This window comes from Anomaloglossus baeobatrachus, chromosome 4 (genome assembly GCF_048569485.1).
Source record: "Anomaloglossus baeobatrachus isolate aAnoBae1 chromosome 4, aAnoBae1.hap1, whole genome shotgun sequence".
NCBI lineage: Eukaryota > Metazoa > Chordata > Amphibia > Anura > Aromobatidae > Anomaloglossus > Anomaloglossus baeobatrachus.
Genome location: NC_134356.1, coordinates 683,531,010 through 683,549,310, shown reverse-complemented (window position 1 = coordinate 683,549,310; position 18,301 = coordinate 683,531,010). Strand labels below are relative to the sequence as shown.

Here is an 18,301-nt window from a genome sequence, read left to right as displayed (position 1 = left end):
TGTACCTCCAGAAGGATCACAGGTGAGGCGGTGACAAAATGCCAACAAGGACAGAGGAAGGCGTGAATAACATAATCCTAAGTGACAAATCTAAAACCTGTTTATATAAGGAGGATAGTTACTCGCATTCTGGACGCAGCACATTTTGCTGCATTTTACAGGACAAGCACAAGAATTAGGAAGAGCAACTCATTGTCTACATTTGTGGACTTGGATGCTGGAATTTTTTTCCTTCCTTGGAGTGGGGGAAATAAGTATTTGATCCCTTGCTGATTTTGTAAGTTTTCCCACTGACAAAGACATGAACAGTCTATAATTTTATGGGTCGGTTAATTATAACAGTGAGAGATAGAATATCCAAAATAAAATCCAGAAAATTACACTGTATAAATTATATAAATTTATTTGCATTTTGTAGAGAGAAATAAGTATTTGATCTCTTCGACAAACAAGACTTAATACTTGGTGACGTTCCCTTGTTGGCAGCACAGCAGTCAAACTTGGTTTGTAGTTGATGATGAGGTTTGTGCACATGTCAGGAGGAATTTTGCTCTACTCCTCTTTGCAGATCATCTCCAAATCATTAAGATTTTGAGGCTGTCGTTTGGCAACTCAGAGCTTCAGCTCCTCCATATGTTTTCTATGGGATTAAGGTCTGGAGACTGGTTAGGCCACGCCATGACCTTAATGTCCTTCTTTTTGAGCCACTCCTTTGTTGCCTTGGCTGTATGTTTTGGTTCATTGTCGTGCTGGAAGACCCAGGCATGACCCATTGTTAATGTCCTGGCGGAGGGATGGAGGTTGTCACTCAGGAATTTACGGTACATGGTTCCATCCATTGTCCCATTGATGTGGTGAAGTAGTCCTGTGCCCTTAGCAGAGAAACACCCCCAAAATATAATGTTTCCACCTCCATGCTTTACAGTGGGGATGGTTTGTTTTTGGATCATAGGCAGCATTTCTATGGACTATGGTTGCTGTATGGAAGAAACAAAAATTGTTGCATCATTAACCGGGTGCACCGGCATTTACTTTAAGAACTACCCGGGATCGGCGGAGGTCCCTGACAGGGGATCCCAGCACACCAGTGGGCAACCGGTTGTCTGCAGCAGCTGACAGTGAGTAAAATACCTTGAAACTGCACCCTCTGGTGTTGCCTCCTTTATTTCGCCCTGCACTGCACCATCCACAAAACACCCACGATTGCCCCGGGGCACCGCTCCACCTGTGGGGAGCAGAACCATCCCAGCTGCTAATCCATCAGGAGGTCCCATCCAGCAGCGGCGGCTCCATAGCCGCAATACACAGGTGGCATCACGAATATTCCACAAACTTTATTATTAATTAGCACCCCCACAACTGCCATATTAGTTGACCCCGCCAGGGTCACGGAGTCCGGCCTCGCCACCACTGACTACCCCCGGACTAGTCCGGCCCGACACCGGGTGTCCCAAAGCCCTGGGGTGGGCGAGTCATTAACATCTAGGGTGTTAAGAATCTGGGACCTGTGAGGGATATTTTGGCTGGAAAGTCAATAAAAGAAATCAATCAACATAAAAACAATCCCCCACCACTCTAACATCCCTCACAGTTCTAGTCCTAAATCTATTGAAGTCCTTTGTGTGCTTTTGTGTTTGAACTTCACTTTATTCTCTGGGGAATAGGAGAGATATAGCTCTATGTGGCCATATTATGGTCCGAATCACTGGTGTACATAGGTATTCTTCCAACCCTCCATCTTGTCCGTCTTCGGCATCACTATGATGCCTGTACCTGTTCGGGATTTTTGGTGATACGTCCCCTTCCCAGATATGAGCAGTGTGTAAATTATTGCCGGAATTGTGGCACAGGGGAAACATTTATTGTGTGGACATGGTGGACATGCATTGAGGTTGCTTTGTATTTAGAAAAGAAGACTTATTTGCTTCCCCCTGAAGAAGCAAACAGAATAAAACAGTGAAACGTACATCAGATTATTTACTGCCATGTGTTGGAGTTCAAACCCGTGTCCCTGTGCTTTATGATCGGCTTATCTGTCCACTGAGAAGCAGCAGATACACCTTTTCTCTGGGTGTATATTATCTGTTATTCTTGCTTTACTCTTTTAGGTTAGCAGGTGGTTTTATTTACTCATTTGTTTGTCCAATCACCTTTTGGGTGCAGCTGTAAATACCTTTCCCCTGCCAGTGTTTCCTGCTGGTGATTTTCTCATTTGGATGTCCAGTCATACTGTCGTGGTTTATGCCATTTGAGTGAAAGACCATCTGGGGTTTATAGCTCTGTGGTTTTTGCTCTTCACCCTGCTCCTATCTTCTTTTGGAAGTTAGGACGTAGGTGGAATACTTTCTAGCAGTACATATGTGCCGCCCCAGGGCTATGGGGTACTCAGTCTCAAGCCGTATATGTACGGGGATGCTGTGTCACGGGTGTATACTGACCGATGCCCGGTTCCATGACCCTGGGGGTCGCTTTTAAAAGGGGAATTATATACAAGGGATATTAGAGAGTTTATGTTGTGACACCACTTGCGGTTTGCGGCTATGGTGATGGAACCGCTGCTGCACGGTTTCTCACTATCTGGGGCTGTTCTTAATGCCAGCCTTGATGTTAGGCCCTCCGCAAGTAGGGCCGGGGCTCCAAGGGGATGGATGATGGAGTTCAGCGCAGAAAGAAGTGAGACCACACTGGATGCAGGGCAACTGGTGTTTACTCACAATGCTGGTTCACTGAGGACGGCCAGTTTCAACCCCTGGGTTCCCTTCGTCCCAGTGCCGGTGGTAATCTGATGGTTTCTTTCCCCTGCCCCACTCACTGTTTGATGGAACCCCGTGGCTTGGAGCGTCTGGGGGTCCCCTTCTGTTTGACATTAAGTCTCTGGTCCGTCCGGCGGGCAGTGTGAACCCTGTAGGGTCGGTGGTCTGTCCCGGTCCTTGATTCTCTCGTTACTGCTGATGCCCCTGGATCTTTGGGTCAGTGAGGTCCTGGATGGTCCCCTCACTGTGCAGGTATTTGCCAGTTAGCCTGAAGTCTTTGCCTGACCTAGGGCCCTGTGCCCCGTCGGTGCTATGGTTCCAGGGGTATCTCGTCGTACCCTCCCTGGCAAACACTCTCCTTCACCAGCTAGGTCACTGCTACACGACCCCGTCTGAAGACACATCCGTCTCCTCCAACTGTCACTACAGACTGCACCACTGTCTCACTCCTCCCCCCCCTGGTTGTCGGCTAATGGACTAGGTCAGCTCCACCCCTGGGGGGCCATCCGTTGGGTCCCAAACTAGTCAGTCACCCCTGATTGGGAGAGGGAAACTGGGGAAGTTTATGTGTTTTGATGTTAGTGGCACTGGTCTTCCAGGTCCCTGGGGGTAGGCCCTGCATCTTTGACAGGATGCAGTACCTTGTAGTGCCCTGAAGGTTTCAGGGGCGCTACACGTACATCATCTTTTCACTTTATATTAGGTGGTTTGTTTTTTTTCACTCTGGGAACTCTTCCTATCTCAGCATTACATCCTTTCTGAAGGTAATTTGTACTCTGCTTTGCCTTAGGAGGTATGTGAAGCACTCGATGGCCGTTCAGGTAGCATAGGTCCGAGTTGTCGAGTTAATTTTAAGATATTTTCTCTGTGGATCTGCAGGATCTCCCCGCACAGGAACAGAAAGAGATGATTAAGCTTCAGTATTTTACAGTTTATTGACATGAACGCAGAGAAACGAGCCTTCACGAATTCTACAAGAGTATGGACAAGGGAAAAATGAAAAATCTGCACGATGACGCTTTAAAGGTTTTCGGCATATTTGGAAATACCTATATATGAGAACAAACCTTCTCTGTTATAAACTTGATTGAAAAAAGCATCAATGGATTCTGATTGACGAACACTTGGAAGATATTTGGAAAACATTGATATCAAGAGATTTCCGAGTATGATAAACTGATTGCTGCAAAGAAGTGTAATACATCCCAGTAACTAACAGTTGCCAGGAAGAAAACTGCAAAATGTGTTAAAACGCCTTCCATTTAGAAAAGCAGTTTTAAAAATAGTTTAACTTTAGGCTGTGTTCATACTGAGTTTTTGGAGCAAAAACTGAGCAAAAACTTTCCAAATCCTTCTCAAAAACTCAAGGAACACATTACATTTTTTGCCAATTTTTTTATGAGTGTTTTTTTGCAGCAGAAAAATTCAGCATTTTACAATATCAACAAAGTGAATGAGATTTCTGAAATCTCCCGCGAATTTCAACCTTTAAAAACGTGTATGAAAATGGGGCAAAGATGCGCATATTTTACACACCATTTTTTCCTGCAAGAATCTGTATTTTGCTGCAGTAAACATGTGGACATACCCTAACTTAGGTTTTTAGGGGCTCAGATTGTAAACTAGGGTTCACACTGAGTTCTTGGAGCAGAAACTACATTAAATAACTAATCTGTGCCACTCCATACCAGTGTAACCACCAAGATCTGTGCCACTGTATAGTAGTGTAACCACCAAGATCTGTGCCACTGTATAGTAGTGTAACCACCAAGCTCTGTGCCACTGTATAGTAGTGTAACCACCAAGCTCTGTGCCACTGTATAGTAGTGTAACCACCAAGCTCTGTGCCACTGTATAGTAGTGTAACCACCAAGATCTGTGCCACTGTATAGTAGTGTAACCACCAAGCTCTGTGCCACTGTATAGTAGTGTAACCACCAAGCTCTGTGCCACTGTATAGTAGTGTAACCATCAAGCTCTGTGCCACTGTATAGTAGTGTAACCACCAAGCTCTGTGCCACTGTATAGTAGTGTAACCATCCATCTCTGTGCCACTGTATAGAAGTGTAACCACCAAGCTCTGTGCCACTGTATAGTAGTGTAACCATCCATCTCTGTGCCACTGTATAGCAGTGTAACCACCAAGCTCTGTGCCACTGTATATTAGTGTAACCACCAAGCTCTGTGCCACTGTATAGTAGTGTAACCATCAAGCTCTGTGCCATTGTATAGTAGTGTAACCACCAAGCTCTGTGCCATTGTATAGTAGTGTAACCACCAAGCACTGTGCCACTGTATAGTAGTGTAACCACCAAGCTCTGTGCCACTGTATAGTAGTGTAACCACCACGCTCTGTGCCACTGTATAGTAGTGTAACCACCACGCTCTGTGCCACTGTATAGTAGTGTAACCACCAAGCTCTGTGCCACTGTATAGTAGTGTAACCATCCATCTCTATGCCACTGTATAGTAGTGTAACCATCAAGCTCTGTGCCACTGTATAGTACTGTAACCACCACGCTCTGTGCCACTGTATAGTATTGTAACCACCAAGCACTGTGCCACTGTATAGTAGTGTAACCATCCATCTCTGTGCCACTGTATAGTTATGTAACCACCACGCTCTGTGCCACTGTATAGTAGTGTAACCATCTATCTCTGTGCCACTGTATAGTAGTGTAACCACCACGCTCTGTGCCACTGTATAGTAGTGTAACCACCACGCTCTGTGCCACTGTATAGTAGTGTAACCATCCATCTCTATGCCACTGTATAGTAGTGTAACCATCAAGCTCTGTGCCACTGTATAGTACTGTAACCACCACGCTCTGTGCCACTGTATAGTAGTGTAACCACCAAGCACTGTGCCACTGTATAGTAGTGTAACCATCCATCTCTGTGCCACTGTATAGTTATGTAACCACCACGCTCTGTGCCACTGTATAGTAGTGTAACCACCAAGCTCTGTGCCACTGTATAGTAGTGTAACCACCAAGCTCTGTGCCACTGTATAGTAGTGCAACCACCAAGCACTGTGCCACTGTATAGTAGTGTAACCATCAAGCTCTGTGCCACTGTATAGTAGTGTAACCACCAAGCTCTGTGCCACTGTATAGTAGTGTAACCATCTATCTCTGTGCAACTGTATAGTTATGTAACCACCAAGCTCTGTGCCACTGTATAGTAGTGTAACCATCCATCTCTGTGCCACTGTATAGTAGTGTAACCACCACGCTCTGTGCCACTGTATAGTAGTGTAACCCCCACGCTCTGTGCCACTGTATAGTAGTGTAACCACCAAGCTCTGTGCCACTGTATAGTAGTGTAACCACCAAGCTCTGTGCCACTGTATAGTACTGTAACCACCAAGCTCTGTACCACTGTATAGTAGTGTAACCACCAAGCTCTGTGCCACTGTATAGTAGTGTAACCACCAAGCTCTGTGCCACTGTATAGTAGTGTAACCACCAAGCTCTGTGCCACTGTATAGTAGTGTAACCATCAAGCTCTATACCACTGTATAGTAGTGTAACCACCAAGCTCTGTGTCACTGTATAGTAGTGTAACCGCCAAGCTCTGTGCCACTGTATAGTAGTGTAACCACCAAGCTCTATGCCACTGTATAGTAGTGTAACCACCAAGCTCTGTACCACTGTATAGTAGTGTAACCACCAAGCTCTGTGCCACTGTATAGTAGTGTAACCACCAAGCTCTGTGCCACTGTATAGTACTGTAACCACCAAGCTCTGTGCCACTGTATAGTAGTGTAACCACCACGCTCTGTGCCACTGTATAGTAGTGTAACCACCAAGCTCTGTGTCACTGTATAGTAGTGTAACCACCAAGCTCTGTGCCACTGTATAGTAGTGTAACCAACCATCTCTGTGCCACTGTATAGTTATGTAACCACCACGCTCTGTGCCACTGTATAGTAGTGTAACCACCACGCTCTGTGCCACTGTATAGTAGTGTAACCACCAAGCTCTGTGCCACTGTATAGTAGTGTAACCACCAAGCTCTGTGCCACTGTATAGTACTGTAACCACCAAGCTCTGTGCCACTGTATAGTAGTGTAACCATCAAGCTCTGTGCCACTGTATAGTAGTGTAACCACTACGCTCTGTGCCACTGTATAGTAGTGTAACCACCAAGCCCTGTGCCACTGTATAGTAGTGTAACCACCAAGCTCTGTGCCACTGTATAGTAGTGTAATCACCAAGCACTGTGCCACTGTATAGTAGTGTAACCACCAAGCTCTGTGCCACTGTATAGTAGTGTAACCACCAAGCTCTGTGCCACTGTATAGTAGTGTAACCACCAAGCTCTGTGCCACTGTATAGTAGTGTAACCACCAAGCTCTGTGCCACTGTATAGTAGTTTAACCACCAAGCTCTGTGCCACTGTATAGTAGTGTAACCATCAAGCTCTGTGCCACTGTATAGTAGTGTAACCACCAAGCAATGTGCCACTGTATAGTAGTGTAACCACCAAGCACTGTGCCACTGTATAGTAGTGTAACCATCAAGCTCTGTGCCACTGTATAGTAGTGTAACCATCAAGCTCTGTGCCACTGTATAGTAGTGTAACCACCAAGCTCTGTGCCACTGTATAGTAGTGTAACCATCCATCTCTGTGCCACTGTATAGTATTGTAACCACCACGCTCTGTGCCACTGTATAGTAGTGTAACCACCAAGCACTGTGCCACTGTATAGTAATGTAACCAACCATCTCTGTGCCACTGTATAGTTATGTAACCACCACGCTCTGTGCCACTGTATAGTAGTGTAACCACCACGCTCTGTGCCACTGTATAGTAGTGTGACCACCAAGCTCTGTGCCACTGTATAGTAGTGTAACCACCAAGCTCTGTGCCACTGTATAGTACTGTAACCACCAATCTCTGTGCCACTGTATAGTAGTGTAACCACCAAGCACTGTGCCACTGTATAGTAATGTAACCAACCATCTCTGTGCCACTGTATAGTTATGTAACCACCACGCTCTGTGCCACTGTATAGTAGTGTAACCACCACGCTCTGTGCCACTGTATAGTAGTGTGACCACCAAGCTCTGTGCCACTGTATAGTAGTGTAACCACCACGCTCTGTGCCACTGTATAGTAGTGTGACCACCAAGCTCTGTGCCACTGTATAGTACTGTAACCACCAATCTCTGTGCCACTGTATAGTAGTGTAACCACCACGCTCTGTGCCACTGTATAGTAGTGTAACCACCAAGCTCTGTGCCACTGTATAGTAGTGTAACCACCAAGCTCTGTGCCACTGTATAGTAGTGTAACCGCCAAGCCCTGTGCCACTGTATAGTAATGTAGCCACTAAGCTTTGTGCCACCGTATAGCAGTCTAAGGGGTAAGGTTTCTCCTTGTGGAGAGTGACATGCCAGGTCTAGCCTACCAGTATGAGGAGGCTTAAATGTTCCTCTGAGAAACTAAATTTGTAAATTGCCTCTTCAGAAAGGAAGAATACTTGAAATCTAGCGCCACCTATTGGAAGTAGCAATCCTAAAAATCAATATTGACCATTTAACGAGCCTTGTAATATGACTTAGGCTAAAAGTCCAACCAGAGTCTCAATTTACAGACACATGTTTCAGGGCATTGCCCCTCATCAGTGCACAGGATGAGATCTGATTTGGTAGGTGAGACACCTGGCTTGTCGCACTTTGCGAGGCAAAATCTTACCCCTTAGATTCCATTCCTAGCCTCTCACCTAGCAAATCAGATCTCATACTTTGCACAAATGAGGGGTAACACCCCGAAACACCATGTTGGCAAATTGAGATTCTGGTTTGGCTTTTATCCTATGTCATATAGCAAGGCCCGTTTAAGGGTCTATATTGGCTTTTAGGATGGCTACTTCCAGTAGGTGGCGCTAGATTTCAAGTCTTCTTCCTCTCTGAAGAAACAATTTGCATGTTTAATTTCCCAGAGGAGCATTGGAGGCGATTAAGTCTCCTCATACTGGGATGTCAGACCTGCTTGTCACTTTCCACAAGGAGAAACCTTACTCTTTAGATCTCAGTCTTAGATTCTTACCTTGCCAAATCAGATCTCATACTTTGCACTGATGAAGGGCAATGCCCCGAAACACTGTCAGCAAATTGAGATTCTGGTTCGGTTTTTATCTTAAGTTTTAGGGAAAGTCTCATTAAAGGGTTACTATTTTCTTTTTTTGGTTTGCTACTCCCAATAGGTAGCACTAGAGTTCAAGTCCTCTTCCTCTCTGAAGAGGCAATTTGCACAATATATAGTACTGTAAGCAATAAGATTACACCATTATACGGAGGTCTGCGGCTAGTATTTGAGTGAATCTACTTTCTTTTGGTACTGTAGGGGTTAATGACTGTTTCCTATGTGGCTATCCTTTGTAGCCTTAATCTCAGGTGCAGCTCTTTGTGACCACTCCCTTCACTATAAAAAGTCACATGTCTTACCATCTGATGCTGGTTATAGAATCTCATTCTTATGCTGACCACTTTGGAAGTGGCCAGTCTCTGTAAAAAGCTGAGGAGTCGTGACAATTGTAGCTGTGGTGTTTAGCTTTATTGGAGGAGATTGGAATGTTTTTCCTTTTTGCATCTATATTTGCTCTGTTTGTCTCCCTCAACTTATTGCAGTGGTGAGACTAGTGCTCTTTCCGGCCTTCTCACTAGCCAGGGTGAGTTCAGGGTAAGCAAGGGCCTAGGCATGTGTCAGCGTTGGGGGGGGGGGGGAAATCCATACACCGTGTGCAGAATTATTAGGCAAGTTGTATTTTAGAGGATTTTTTTTATTATTGATCAATAACTATGTTCTCAATCAGCCCAAAAGACTCATAAATATCAAAGCTCAATATTTTTGGCAGTTGGAGGGGTTTTTAGATTTGGCTATCTTAGGAGGATCTGTCTGTGCAGGTAACTATTACTATGCAGGATTATTAGGCAACTTAATAAAAATCAAATATATTCCCATCTTGCTTGTTTATTGTCACCAGGTAAACCAATATAACTGCACAAAATTTAGAAATAAACATTTCTGACATGCAAAAACAAAACACAAAAAAATGAGTGACCAATATCGCCCTCTTTCTTTCTGATGACACTCAGCAGCCGACCTTCCATAGATTCTGTCATTGCTTGATCTGTTTATGATCCACATTGCGTGCAGCAGCCACCACAGCCTCCAGACACTGCTCCCAGAGGTGCGCTGTTTTCCCTCCCTGTAGAGCTCACATTTTATGAGGGACCACAGGTTCTCTATGGGGTTCAGATCAGGGGAACAAGGGGGCCATGTCATTATTTTTTCATCTTTTAGCCCTTTACTGGCCAGCCACGCTGTGCAGTAGTTGGATGCATGTGATGGAGCATTGTCCTGCATGAAAATCATGTTTTTCTTGAACGATACCGACTTCTTCCTGTACCTCTGCTTAAAGAAGTTGTCTTCCAGAAACTGGCAGTAGGTCTGGGAGTTGAGCTTCACTCCATCCTCAGCCCGAAAAGGTCCCACAAGTTCATCTTTGATGATCCCAGCCCATACCAGTACCCCTCCTCCACCTTGCTGGTGTCTGAGTCGGAGTGGAGCTCTCTGCCCTTTACTGATCCAGCCTCGGGCCCATCCATCTGCCCATCAAGAGTCACTCTCATTTCATCAGTCCAGAAAACCTAAGAAAAATCAGTCTTCAGATATTTCTTGGCCCAGTCTTGAGGTTTTATCTTATGTTTCTTGGTCAGAGGTGGTGGTTTTCAGCCTTCCTTACCTTGGCCATGTCCCTGAGTATGGCACACCTTGTGCTTTTTGATACTCTAGTAACATTGCAGCTCTGAAATATGGCCAAACTGGTGGCAAATGGCATCTTGGCAGCTTCATGCTTGATTTTCCTCAATTCATCGGCAGTTATTTTGGGCCTTTTTGGCCCAACACGCTTCTTGGGACCCTGTTGGCTATTTGCCATGAAACGCTTGATTGTTCGGTGATCATGCTTCAAAAGTTTGGCAATTTCAAGACTGCTGCATCCCTCTGCAAGACATCTCACAATTTTGGACTTTTCAGAGCCCGTCAAATTTCTCTTCTGACCCATTTTGCCAAAGAAAAGGAAGTTGCCTAATAACTAAGCACCCCTTATATAGGGTGTTGATGTCATTACACCGCACCCCTCCTCATTACAGAGATGCACATCACCGGATTTACTTAATTGGTAGTTGGCTCTCAGCCTATACAGCTTGGAGTAGGACGACATGTATAAAAAGTATCATGTGATCAAAATACTCATTTGCCTAATAATTCTGCACACAGTGTATAGGGACGTTAGAGAGCATAGGATAGAGACTCAGGTGAGTACTAGAAGTTGTCCTCTCTCTCCACTCCCTATCACTAGGGCCTTCTTTCTATACCAACCCCATCGTTACCCTTGTATTGCGCCATGCACTGAGCTTCTGTACGCTTCAACGTAACAGAACTTGAGGATAAATTGGCAGTAGTAGTGGAGCTCAGATTGTGAGCCCCAATGGGGACAGTGTTCTTGATGTATGTAAAGCGCTGCGGAATATGTTAGCGCTATATAAAAATAAAGATTTGATTTTGATTTGGAGTGACAATGTGATTATTGAACAAACTTTGAATGTGAAGGCCAAAAAGATGGTGTAGACTGAGTCAGAGGAGATGCTGGATGACCAACAGGAGTCATCAAAGCCGCACCAGATCTTTTAGGAACCAATTTTAATTATATATATATATATATATATATATATATATATATATATATATCCAGTATTCAGTTTTTTCTCCCTCATCATTGATTATCATGCATGTGTTTGTTCCTGTACAGGTTATCATGGGTCTGGGAAGAAAGAGTAAGTATGCACCAATCAGCCATAAAGCACCATCTGCCTAATCTTATGTAGGTCCCCTTGTGCTTCCTCTGATCTGTTGAGGTCTGGACTCCACTCTTATGGTATTTAGTATTAAGACATTAACAGTAGTTCCATGTAAGCCATGAAAGTTGGGCCTCAATGGATTGAACTCTTATTTTCTGAGAAAACCCATCAGGAGCTGCCATAAATAAAAAAGACCATCCAAGACCTCTTGCATTCTAGAAATACATCCCAAGACCTACTGCATACCAGGAACAGCCTACAAGATCTGTGCTATACCTGTAACATGCCACAAGACCTGCTGTATGGCAAGAACACCCTACATGACCAGCCATAAACTGGAAAAACCCTACAAGATGCACTGTAAAATGGTAAGACTCCTCTGAAGCTGCCATATACCAAGAAGACCCAACAAGATCTGTAAAATATACAAGGAACACCCCACAAGAAAAGCCATATATTGGGAAGAGCCCACAAGACCTGCCGTATACTAAGAACACTCCACAAGACCTATTGTATACTGGGAATACCTCACAAGATCCTCCGTATACCGATCACTCCCTACAAGGCTAACCGTATACTAGGATTACAACACAAGATCTTCTGCATACAGGGAACACCTTACTGGACTTCCCATATACAATGAACATCTCACAATGTCTGCTGTATACCAGTAACACTCTATAATATCTGCTGCATACTGGGAATACCCTACAAGACCTGCTGTACATCGGGAACACCACACAAGACCTGCCTTTACTGAGGACCTAGTCTATCAGACATCCCAATTTGGCCCTTGTCAGAGTTGTTCACATCCTTAGACTTGACAATATCTTGAGAACTAACATAGTCATCAGATAATCAGTGTTATTTCTTCGCCTGTCAGTGGTTTTAAAGTAAGGGCTGATCGGTATGTAGGCACACAAATGGGAAGTGTAGAAGACATTTCCTTCTGGAGGAGTTTCGAAGATGTTGATGTTGGTTTGACTGTTTGAATGATAGAAGGAGGAGATCTTCTGTATTATAACTTTTGCCATTGTTTCAAGATTTTGATATTTTTCCTAATGGCACCTCTGATGTCCTGGTTTCTCAAGCTGTAGATTAAGGGATTAAACAATGGAGTCATCAATGTGTAGAGAACAGACAGACCTTTGTTCAGATTTATGGAATTATCTCTTGGTGGAAAGATATAGATGGCTGACAACGTCCCATAGTACATGCAGACGATGATCAAATGGGAGCTGCAGGTGGAGAAGGCTTTTTGTCTCCCGATGGTAGAGGGAATCTTGAGGATGGTTCGAATGATTGAAACGTAGGTGACCACAATAAACGTACATGGTGTCAAGAGAACTGGGAAGGAAACCATAGCGGTGACCAGTTCTACAAAAGATGTACTGGAGCAGGACAGTCGTAGAAGTGGAGCGATATCACAAAAGAAGTGATTAATAACATTTCGGCTGCAGAATTCTAATTTGCTCAAGAAAAAGTAAACCGGAACTGGAAAGGAGAATCCCAACAACCAGCAGGAGGTGACCATCTGCATCTGATGGCTAAAAGTCATAATGGTGGCGTAATGTAGTGGTCTGCAGATGGCCACATGTCGATCAAGGGACATGGCTGCCAGCAAAAAGCACTGGGCTATGCTTGGGACACTCATTAAGTAGAACTGAGATAAACATCTGGACACAGGTAGTCGTCCTTCACCCATCAGTATCAACCACAGCATATTGGGCACAATGTTACTGGTGAACAGGATCTCAGATAAGGATAACTGGCTGAGAAATAAATACATGGGTGAGTGGAGGCTCTGGGTGACCCCGACCAGGACCACAACACAAATATTAGATGTTAAAGCCATGATGTGGATGATCAGAAAGAAGATGAAAATTACATATCTGAGGTTGTGGAGGTTTCCAAATCCCAAAAGGAGAAATTCTGTGACTATTGATTGATTCTTCTCGGCCATTCCCTGTAGGCAAGAAGACAAAAAGTGACAAAAATGGAAAAATACAAGGTGAGACAATATGATTCATGGTCTTCTCTAGGACAACAGGTTATAAGGGACTGGTTTAAAGAATGCAAAAGGAGAACATACCTGGGGCCTCCATAAACTTCAGGATCTAGTAGACCTGCACCCAAACTTTTTCTGTCAATCCCAAATCCCATAACCTACACTTAAGGCAGAAGACCTGCAAAACCCTCACCTCTCCAGTAGAGTGGAATCCCCTGATGAATCTACGATGAGCCTATTAAGCTCATAAGAGTCAGTGAACACGACTGTGGATCTCTCTTTTGATGTTTGGATACCCCCATTCACAATGAAGTTCAACTATATAATCTCTTTGGGATCAGCAGGATAGGGCATGTTGACTTTCAACTTAGGATCCTTTTGTTCTCATAGGAGATGAGCCACTTGAATAGAGGAATTAGGAAAGATAGCTGTCTGCCAAAAGAGCATTCAGTTGACTACTATCTATGGGGTAAGAGCACCTTAAGGCTATGTGCCCACGCTAGAATGTCCCTGCGGATTTTTTTGCCTGAAAATCCGCGACTTTCGCGGCAAATCCGCACCCGCGGATTTGCCGCGGATTTACCGCGGATTTGCCGCGGATTTTGATGCGGATTTTTTTTTTTTTTTCCCCATTCAAAGCCAAAAATCCGCACCAAATCTGCACCAAACAATTGACATGCTGCAGATTTTTCCGGATCAAAATCCGCGGCAAATCCGCCGCGGAAAAATCCGCAGCATGGGCACAGCATTTCCAAAATGCCATTGAAATGGCTTGGAAGTGCTGCTGCTGCAGATTTTCGGCAAATCCGCGGTAAATCCGCGGCAAAATCCGCGGTAAATCCGCGATAAATCCTGTAGCGTGGGCACATAGCCTAAGGTGGTCATTGCATAGGCTCTCCTTTGATTCCCATAGGCTTGTATTGACAGGGTAAATGTGCAACTTGAGCCACCTCTCTCTAAAACAGAAGGGAGTCACCACCATTTTTTTCCTGGGCACATTCATCATCCTTAATGTTGTCTAGGGTAAATCTGATGTGAAATCGCTAAGCGCAGTGGTGTACATTTGAAGTAGACCCTTGTAGGAAAAGTCACCTTTCCTCCATCAGCGGTTTTATATGGACTTGGATTCTGGATATTTCTACAATCTAGGGTAAAACCCAATACCAAGACTAGAGGTTTAGTTTTAGGGGTCACACTGATAACAGTTGCAGTTGTGCACAGAGACCTGAACAAACCCAAAGGCCAGTGTTCTTCATAAGAAGACACCATTATCTGCTACATGATTTGCATCAGGTTAAGGGTCTCAATCACATTGTAATATGTCTTATAGTCATAGTTTATCATTACCACTCTAAGGGCTGGTCATCAATGTCACAGAGGATCATGAGAATACCTTCTGCATGTGATATCTACGTGTTTTGATGACCTCTTGGTCTAGATCCTTCTCTTCAAATCTAGGCAAAGAATCTTGGATTAGCCAAAAGGTCTTCATGTTTCCTCCATAATATCTTCCACCAGGGTGTAAATTTCACAGTCTGAGGAAAGAACCTTTGCCATACTGTACATGTGAATACCTCTACAATGCTTGTTCTAGACTCTTACATTAAGCATAGACCAGATTTACACAATTAAAGATCCGGTATGAAGAGCATTCCCACCTTAGATACAGTCTTTGAAGACCTTTATCTGCATTGCTGAGGTCCAGGTGATATGACACTTCTACTCTGGCCAGGTGTATTAGGGTGTCAAGGAGGGTAGGTTTTAGGGGACTCAGCAGCCAAGGGGGCCGAATACACTCAACAGGTGCAGTTAGTGATGACTGAGGATGATGAAAGGGACAGTGAACAACTGATAGCACATTACGGGTAGATACATCATATTGAAATAATCATGGTAGCCCCAATTTCTGGATGCTACAACTGATATTGGCACCAGACTGGTCTGAGCAGATAGGCATGGGAGACATGTAACCTTGTTTACCTTGTTGTCCAAGACCCCATTAACCTGCTTGCTGATCATGTATTTTGATATAGAGGTAAGTATATACGATAAACGATCTTACCTGGCATGATGTATGACACCCGACGTCTTGTTTTAATTCAATTATTGAGAATAAACATTTTATATAATGACAGCAGATCCTCGGGGGAGAGGTCTAATTGTCAGGAGACTCATTAGTGCTTATTTTTCAGTAGTGATGAGGCTATTTTCGATTAATTTACTCACATTTCCCCAGACTCAGAATGGTTATTAGTCAATATAAAGTCTAAAAAGATAAACTAGGCCACAGTTATTTTAACTGGTCTAAAATATGGGCTAGCACAGATCAATAAGCATGGCCACCATCCATTGAGATAATGCATGCAGGCATGGTCAGCCGCGGAGTTCTTGGGCTCTTCCCCACTTTTACTGTATATTCTTATTAGATGCCTAATGGAAATGTCCTAAAAGTTACTGATCTAATTTCTAGATGGCTACCCACTGATGATTATATTGTAATGAAACTTATGATATTAGGGGAATTAGTTACCAAATTGAGAGTTTGAGCTACAGGTTTGTGCCGTGGTATATCTGCCCTATATCACGTTGTGTCCTGGATTATGAATTGATCCCTCGAAAATAATCGACAAGATGGGTGGAAAGTGACCATGGCACCTTCTGAATATTGGATGTGTCTCTGTAATAGAAATACATAGTACTCTGGCCCTGGAAGATGTCATTTGTATCGTGCATAGTGTTAGATACTCGAAATGATGTGGAACTTGTGTGCTCCGATAGAGAGCTATGTTGGTGGCAGCATACTGTATAATACCAAGAGGGTCACCATTGAACAGGTCATAACCAAAGAACCGGACTAAGCGTATATAGGACAGGCAAGGCCCGCTAGCCTTGGTCAGTCAGCAGTAGTGATGGGCAGACCCTTCGGTATCCGGTATCGAAGTACCCAGTATTGAGTTGTTGTTTTTTTGTTGTTTTTTTTTTTAAAAAAAACCCAGTTCAGGCCTGGTGTTGATCCAGGATATCTGACTGGATGCCAGTGACCATATAAGTCTATGGGGACCCAAATCAGGGGCTTAAAATGGTGGTTTAAGGGATAGGGGGATTGGAGCAAGTGGTCTCCGCGCGGCTGTAACTGCTTCCAGAGCAGCTCACTCTACTTCCGGGGCTGTTCATTACCTTCATGCATATGCACTGCTTACCCCACCCACCAGCAGTCCCTGTGTCTCTGATTGGATGTGATCAGAGAGCGCCCCCAGCCTGAGTGACAGCGTGTCTGACTGCTTTCAATCACATACACTGTCTGCATTTATATTGGTGTAAAAATAAATAAATAATAAAAACTGGAGTAGGGTCCCCCCCAGAGGCATAACTAGAATTCGATGGGCCCTGGTGTTAAATATGGATCTGCCTCCCCCCTTATGTTGGTCAGATATATGTATGTATACATTTACCATTCTACATATGTCCCCCATAATGGCATATATTCCCCTCCATCCTGGTAAAAATGGCCCCCATATTGGCATACATGTCCCCCCCACCCTCATATATGTGTCCCCCATATAGTATATATGTTCCCCATCATGGTAAAAATGTGCCCATCGTGTTATATATGTCCCCATCCTGGGCCATCTTGGTATCTATTTTCCCCCTCCTGGTGTATACTGTCTCCCTCTTGGTATCTATTGACCCTCTCCTGGAGCCTTTGTGGTGTATAGTGTCCCCCTTCTGGGCTCCTCCTGGTATATACTGCCCCCTTTCCTTGTATATACATCCTGGTAAATGTGTTTCTGTTCTGTCTAATGCAAAAAACAAAAACATTGTACTCTGGCTCTTACGTCGCGCAGCGTCCTTTTGTGCAGCCAGTGCACAGTGGCCAGCAGCTTTCATCAGTGGAAGTGCTATTGCAACGCATGATATCATAGCCATGCGCCGCCCTCAGTCACTGAGACACAGATGAAAGCAGCTTGCTTCTGTTTGGCCAGCAGCGTGTATCACAGTACAGGGACCTGACGGGTTTCTGCACCGCGATGTATTTCAACTGGATGTGCAGCCTTTGACGGACATCCAGCTGAAGCAGGGGCTAGGGCCGGCGGGCCCCCTGCACCCCTGGGCCCAGTAGTGGTTGCGATCTCTGTGACCACAATCGTTCCGCCCCTAGTCCCCCCATATTATGATACCCAGCAGAGATAAAGCACACTGCTACAGTGCTTACCTTGACTATGTAGTCAAGATAGTTTATAGGTTTTTTTCAAACACAGCATCTGAAAATGTTGTTTTTACTTCCCAGTGAGAGCCATTCAGAGACTGCAAATGGCTCTCAGTAAGCCAAGCACCGATTGTACCCGAGCATCCAGATACTTGATTGAGTGGTTAGCATACAAACAGCACCCGAAATTAGATACGGACTTTTTTTAGTACGAACCCGAACTTTCCAGTGTGGATTCGCTCATCCCTAAAGGAGATGAGCGAATCTGAAGTTCAGTGTTCGCACCTGACACAGTATTTACAAAAAAACCCCCAGAATTCTGGTTCAGGGCTCAGATGCTTTACGTATGCAAACCACTCCGACAACCAGGCACATGCATCATCTACACTGGACGAGGGGCCAGTGCGCCTCAGTGCTCTTCACTAATTCATTTCGATTTACATTGAGCAGAAATGATAGC

General features: G+C 44.4%; 1 protein-coding gene across 1 annotated transcript; it reads right to left on the bottom strand.

Moving 5' to 3' along the window:
• Nucleotides 1-12,644: 12,644 nt before the first annotated feature.
• On the bottom strand, nucleotides 12,645-13,589 carry LOC142302822 (olfactory receptor 6Q1-like). The gene has a single exon (XM_075343932.1). It carries the CDS (start codon nucleotides 13,587-13,589, stop codon nucleotides 12,645-12,647), a length of 945 nt encoding a protein of 314 aa, XP_075200047.1.
• Nucleotides 13,590-18,301: the final 4,712 nt, after the last annotated feature.